The 7,500-nt window shown below is 42.0% G+C and overlaps 1 protein-coding gene across 1 annotated transcript in view; it reads left to right on the plus strand.

The window, feature by feature from the left end:
• Positions 1-3,732: 3,732 nt before the first annotated feature.
• Positions 3,733-7,500, plus strand: part of epor (erythropoietin receptor) — a 17,752-nt gene continuing 13,984 nt past the window's right edge. Inside the window, exons 1-2 of the mRNA XM_039824307.1 lie at positions 3,733-4,048; positions 5,978-6,113. Of these exons, the coding sequence (XP_039680241.1) occupies positions 3,946-4,048; positions 5,978-6,113 (239 nt within the window). The 5' untranslated portion in view covers positions 3,733-3,945. The remainder of the gene's footprint in view (positions 4,049-5,977; positions 6,114-7,500) is intronic.

Raw genomic sequence — 7,500 nt, forward strand, 5'->3', positions numbered from 1 at the left:
GTCTTTTTAGATAAAACAGATGTTTGATGGGGACATAATTTGAAATTGGGAAAAATTTGAAGTTGGAAAAAAGTTAATAAATTGTAATATATCGCAGGATATTGCAATATGTTTAAAATCGCAATAATATCGTATCGTGATGATCTCATATCGTGAGGCCTCTGGTGATTCCCACCCCTACTGTCTGACAGAAGCATTACGTCATAAACATTTATGACAGGTTTATGACACGTTCACGTCATGTCACTCTTATGTAGATACCTTCAAGTGAAGTGTAACCAAAAAAATCTAACAAATCTGTTTCTCCACAAAGAATCGTGCAAAAGCTCCACTTTAAAACTACAGATGAGCTCACAAGTTATTCAGCATGAAACATGACTAATCAACTCAAACCAAAACGGCCAATTAGTAGACTAATCAAGAGGGGGCAGCCCTACGGATGAGCTGATTGGATGTTTTAGATTCTGAATGTGTTGGATGCAAGCGCTGTGAAAACCTGCATCTTATAAACAAGAATAAATTGTCTAAATGTGTATATGAAAATAAAGATTTAATTATTACAAACAGGGCGAGCGTGCACATTGTTGTCTTTTTAGTTTCCTTTTACTAAATCAGTTACAGATAATTTATGACCTCAGGTCACACCTTCTCTTCTCTCCACATGTTATCTGAAGAAGCAGATAAACCACACGCTGCCAGCGGCTTTACACATTAAGATTCCTGCACACAGACACACACACACACACACACAGACACGTAGTTTATAAAATCTGATGTTTGATTGTAAAGTAAACTAGCCGACAATATAACGGCTACAAGTCAGCTGAGATGATGAGACCATTAAACACACAACTGTGTGTGTGTGTGTTTGTATCCTTTACACTTTCCACAATGGTTTAATACTTTAACTACATTCTCCTGATGGTACTTACACACTTTTACTGAAGGATCATTTTCTCTGCAGGACTTTAACTGTAACAGAGTATTATTACAGCGTGGTATCAGTACTTTTACTGCAGTAAAGGGAATACTTGTTCCACCTGTAGCCTTATGGCGTCATGTGAGAGAAGTGCAGCTTGCCTTTACATCACGCTGGGATCAGGCTGTCTTCTCCGCTTCCAGGTGACGCAAAGAGGCGCTGAGGTGTCTTTAAGCTGACGGGGATGGGCAGCAGAGCCCCCGGGGGTGGGGGGGGCAGGGGGGGCTGGGGGGTGTGAGTGTCTGCAGAGCTGATAGAGCTGGTCGAACGAAGAAAAACACGCGGCTGCAGTGAGTAGATAAGAAACCGTTTGCTGCGTCTGAGGTGTGTGTGTGTGTGTGAGTACTCTGTGGTTTCCGTTACTTTGGGCACATGCAGGGATTAGCCTGGCCCGGGACCAACGGTGGGGGGCCTGGCCCGGGGCCAGCAGAGGGGGGCTGTGTGCCTGTGGAGCTCTGAATGTTTTCCTCGTGTTGTCCTACGGTCGACCCGGCAACTTTTTCTGGGTCAGAATTTCAAATTCAAACTTTTTTTATTTTCCGTTTTGGCCTCCGTTTCGTTTTTTTTCCAACATTTTTGTTATGTTTTTTTCAGTTTTTCTTCAAATGCTATAAAATGTAACGAAACACCCAAATACAATGGAAATAGTGAAGTGATTATTTATGTTACTTGTGAAAAAGCGTTGTCTGGAACCATCCACGTCATTTTCTTTGACAATTTGGTTGAAAGAACCCCAAATTTCTGAAACGTTTTGAAAATGGGTCAGGTTTGAGGTTTTAAGGCTTTATAATAGTCCCAACTCTGTGTCTGTCCGGTCTCTGGGACTGGACCGGGACCCCTACACATTGCACACAAAAAGACACACCCTTTGATTTTATAAATATTTTTTTTACAAGAAAAGATATTTATAAAATTAAAGGATTTTTTTTTTTTGAGAAAAGAAGCTTTGTGTTATGTGTAGGGGAGTTAGCGGAGTTCTCCGAAAGTATTTGACATGAAAAGGGCGAGCTGCAGAACAGATGTTTCTAATGTGTCGACTAGCCAACGTCCAATATAAAACCAACTTTACCACGTTCTCCTTTTGTCGGCTAAACTCAGATCCGGTACCTAACGGCCGCTGATACACCGACAGCTCACAGCGCTCTGCAGCCGGCACCACGGGACCGGCCGCCAGTCGCCTGATTTCATAGGATATCATATCAACTCGTTCAGGAGAATGCGTTGACTGGGGAACTATTGCCATTAATTCTGTAAACTCTACTAAAATTAGGTTTCAATTTTAGTAATTTAGTAATAACCCGTCCTGTTATGTCACTTAAAAATAGTAACTTCAGGCAGTTTTTGCTTCTTTTTAGATGTCAGGAGTGACAGTCCTCAACTTTAGTTGTGTTCTGGTCAGTTGGAGAACAGTTACATATAAAGGCAGCCAGTACAGCACCAAGGACCAACTCCAGAGCCTTGCTCAAGGGCACTGACTGCAGAACCTAGTGCATGTTTTTTGGATGGTGGAGGAAACCCACGCAAACATGGGGAGAACATACAAACTCCACACAGAAAGGCCCGGAACGACCTGGATTCAAACCCAGAACCTTGTAGCTGTGAGGCCACGGTGCCAACCACTGGGCCACCGGGCCAACCCTTGGGCCACGGTGCCAACCACTGGGCCACCAGGCCAACCATTGGGCCACGGTGCCAACCGTTGGGCCACCGGGCCAACCGTTGGGCCACGGTGCCAACCACTGGGCCACCGGGCCAACCATTGAGCCACGGTGCCAACCACTGGGCCACCATGCTGCCCACAGCACGTAGAAATCACAATGTATGCTCTACAGGATGATTCTTTTCCTCACCAACTGTCATGTTTTTCCCAAATGATGTGCAGATTTTTAGGCATTCTGTCATCAAATGTCTTGATAAATAGATGGAGCATGAGTTTGGGTACAACCTTCACACAGAGGAGCTGGAGCCTCTATTAGGAGCATCGGCCATAAACGGTGCGGTTTGAAAGCAACTGGTCCACTGAAACAGGTAGCCTGGACTGTGTGAGGACAAACGGAGTTTAAAAAGGATCCATGTTGATGTTCATGTTGGTCAGCCTTGGGCAGACGTGTCTGTGTGCTCTCGGTTGTCTCGTTGTCATGACAGTTTGTTCGCTGTTTGAATAAAGCTGCATTTGATTTGAACTCATCGGACTGGTCGCCATCTTTGAAGTCTCCCAACATCAATTCTGAGTTATCACCCGATAACCCTTGCGTAGCCTATATTAAATATTTTTAACTTCATTTTTGCTGCATTTGGATACACTTTTATGCACCAATTTACGGTGGAAATCCCTTTATTTAGCCTACGTGAAGAAGAAAAACACAGATGGCAATTCAAAATATATCAAAACTATAATGGAAAGTATGTTGTTGCGTCATTGGGCACTTCTAAGTGAGTATATGGAGATCCTGGAGCTTTCTTATTGGCTACTGCGTATACCTGCGTATCACGTAGACTACACCTGTACCTACCTACGTTTGCGCGCTTTTACGCACGTAACGTAACACTCTCTCTCTCTCTCTCTCCTCTCTCTCTCTCTCTCTCTCTCTCTCTCAGCAGCACAAACAAGTTGTAAACATCAATGAGCGCGTGATTCCCGCCCATCAACAAGAGAGTAAAACGTTTTTTTGGCCCCACCTCTCCTTCACTAACTTTTGCAGAAAGTAAACAGCTCGGCTCCACACAAACACACACACACACACACACACACACACACACACACACACACACACACACACACACACACCTTCCTTATCGCTCACTAGCAGGCGCGTAACCGCGCTGCGCTATCCGTGCTATCTGAAGTAGAAGCAGCCTCTCCTCTGTCAGAGCTGCAGCACACCGCTCCAGCCAGCTTGTTTTCTAGTGATGCCGGCGGGCAGCAGCAGGCTGAAAGTCTTTCTGCTCCCAGACAAGCCAGAAGGATGAAATGCGCTCACCTGAGCAGGTTGGTGGCGGTTTGGGGGATATTGTGCGCCGTGTGGAAAGCTTCCATCGTCCAGGGCGCGCGAGATTTCGAGAAAAAAGGTAAGATACAAATGTTTGTATTGTTACCTGTAGTGACGGCAGAATAGAAAGTATTAAATTAGATTTAAACATAACATCAGAACTCCCTCTTTAGTTGAACTGATAAAATCTAAATGTACACATAGGTCTGAAATTGTTTTCATCATTCGATTAATCGTTTGGTCCGTGAAATGTCAGAAAATAGTGAAAAATGTTCATCGCAGTTTCTCAAAGTCCAAGCTGATGTCAGTCTAAAACCCCAAAGATATTCAGTTTAATATGATATAAAACAGAATAGAGCAGGACATCTCCATATTTGAGAGGCTGAAAACATACATTTTTGCATGAAAAATTACTTAAACGATTAATTGATCATCAAAGTAGTTGGCAATGATTTTTCTGTCTATCGACTAATCGATTAGTCGACTAATTGTTGCCGCTCTACGTGTTCATCTCGTTCAGCTTTGTTATCCTTGTTTATAGCCGTCAGTCTGTTTCTAGGCGTGTACTGTGAGAGAGTCACATCTCCGGTAGTGTTCAGCATCAGGCCTCCTGCACACTGGCTGCGTGGCGTGAGCGTGGCGTGGCGTCTGTGTGGTGTTTTCTACGTCTTTCCCACCAGAAAGGTGTCTGCTGCTACTGCTGCTGCTGCTGCTGCTGCTGCTGCTAGCCTTGTCTGACACATGCATGTTTCCCATAAACCTAAATATATTCTGATCTGATTACAGCAGAGACAACATCTGCAGTACTGACGGCAGAATAGACTCCAGAATATTTCCTTCTGGATTGACATGTGACATATTAGAGAATTAGTAGTATTTATTCATTATTTTAAATTACATTTATATATCTGCATTTATGTCAAAACCTCGCAGTGTTTCCTTTAGGATTTTTTTTAGCAGTGGGGGGGCAGGTCCAAAGACCCCCACCCCATGAAACAGAACTGACACTTTGCTGCGACACAAACAAATATATTTATTCACCTCTTTTCACACACACAATGAGGCATATTCTCAGTTTTGATTGAACTGTATTTTTGAGTTACTATATAGGCCAACTTTGATCCTGACATATAAGCTAAGCATTCTGTAGCAAATAACAATAAACCCAATATTAATTACATTATCTTAATGCAGTGTAACTACTTCAGCATGTAAATAATGCACCTAAAATACAAACGTTCTCTGACATGCACTCTAACAATGCAGCCCTATTTCTGATACCGTGGGGGGCCGCCACGGTCAAATCAACATAGAGGAAACACTGCCTCGAGACTTTCAAACATCAACATGTAATTTATTAAATGTATTTGTCTCTAAATGACATATAAACATCTTTTCATATTCTATGTTGTCTGGAAACTCTTCCAACACGCTGGCGTGGGCGTGAAAAATAGGCGTCGGTTCTATTTCTAGCACGCACGCGTTTTCTGAGATGTGCGTGTCATGCAGGCAGTGTGCACGCTCTAACCTGTTACCATGGGAACCCAAATAAACACGGACATGCCACGCTGCCGACACGCTCGCGCCACGCAGCCAGTGTGCAGGAGGCCTTACTTGGCCTGATTCTGATACGCTACGTAACAATAACCAGCAAAATCCTCCTCCTCACTTTGAGTTAGAAACTCTCTCCTTTAGGTCGTAGATTCAGAGTATCTCAGTTCAATAAATCGGATTAATTAGCACGTTATTTAGAATTTTTGTAGAGATTGCTGCTGTAGTATGTGTGAAATTAGGTTGGAACATTTTTGTACTTAATGTTATTGTAGAGTTGTCTTTTCATTTAGGCTTGTACACGTGTTTGTTTCTTGCACTCCTCCTGACTGCAAATGAAGTTCCCCGTCTGGGATGATAAAGTGACTGAACTGAACTGAACTGAAAGCAAAACCTTTTGGCCTTTTGTCTTCTCCCATTTCTTCTCTCTGTTGCTTCCTGACTTCACCTTTCTCAGTGTCGATGCTGCTGAGAGAGGAGCCACAAAACCCAAAGTGCTTCGCTGAAGGCAGGAAGGACTTCACGTGCTTCTGGGAGGAAGATGAGGAGAGGGCCGGCTCCGTGGACCAGTACTCCTTCACATACACCTACCAGTAAGTCCCAGTCAGGACCGGACAGAGTATAGCAACAATACTGGAGCTCAGAGCTGTCCATATTATACTTTCTTTTTCTTTTTCAACCAACAGGTTACAAATAGGCATGGGTGTAAATTCCATCTAACAGTCAATTTTTAAATTTTTAAAGGGGACACAAATAATTGTAATTATACGATAGGATATGTCAAAATTTTGAACTCCAGACAGTAGGCTGCAAGGCTATTTTATTCCCAAACATTTTCTCTAATACAGATGATGATGAACTGAGAACTCAGCAAGAAAACTAGCCGGCCGGCCGGCCACAAAATTAGTCAAATGTAACAACTTCATGTTTCAGTCACAGCGTAGACGACCACAACGCTATCTCCAGATATACAACTTTGTTCGGCTCATTTTCTGTAACTAGTGTGGCATTAGAGCACTGTGGGTGGAATTAGCAAGATAGCTAGCTAACTAACTATCTAACAAGCTATTAGACAAGCTACAAAACAAGCTAGCTAACTAACTATCTAACAAGCTATTAGACAAGCTACAAAACAAGCTAGCTAACTAACTATCTAACAAGCTATTAGACAAGCTACAAAACAAGCTAGCTAACTAACTATCTAACAAGCTATTAAACAAGCTACAAAACAAGCTAGCTAACTAACTATCTAACAAGCTATTAGACAAGCTACAAAACAAGCTAGCTAACTAACTATCTAACAAGCTATTAGACAAGCTACAAAACAAGCTAGCTAACTAACTATCTAACAAGCTATTAGACAAGCTACAAAAACAAGCTAGCTAACTAACTATCTAACAAGCTATTAAACAAGCTACAAAACAAGCTAGCTAACTAACTATCTAACAAGCTATTAGACAAGCTACAAAACAAGCTAGCTAACTAACTATCTAACAAGCTATTAAACAAGCTACAAAACAAGCTAGCTAACTAACTATCTAACAAGCTATTAAACAAGCTACAAAACAAGCTAGCTAACTAACTATCTAACAAGCTATTAAACAAGCTACAAAACAAGCTAGCTAACTAACTATCTAACAAGCTATTAAACAAGCTACAAAACAAGCTAGCTAACTAACTACCAAACAAGCTATCTAACTATCTAACAAGCAAGGTAACTAACTACCAAACAAGCTAGCTAACAAGCTAGGTAACTATCTAACAAGCTAGCTAACTATCTAACAAGCTAGCTAACTACCAAACAAGCTAACTAACTACCAAACAAGCTATTATAGCAAGCTATTAACGTTATAACAAGGGAAAAAAGCTTATGGGGCGTTGTTTGGCTTGAGGCAGCTGATCAAACATCAATCATCACAAACCATACATATATTAAATAGATCCATAAAACAATACAGTAATAAATCCTCATACTACGAT

The sequence above is a fragment of the Perca fluviatilis genome, chromosome 15 (assembly GCF_010015445.1).
Source record: "Perca fluviatilis chromosome 15, GENO_Pfluv_1.0, whole genome shotgun sequence".
NCBI lineage: Eukaryota > Metazoa > Chordata > Actinopteri > Perciformes > Percidae > Perca > Perca fluviatilis.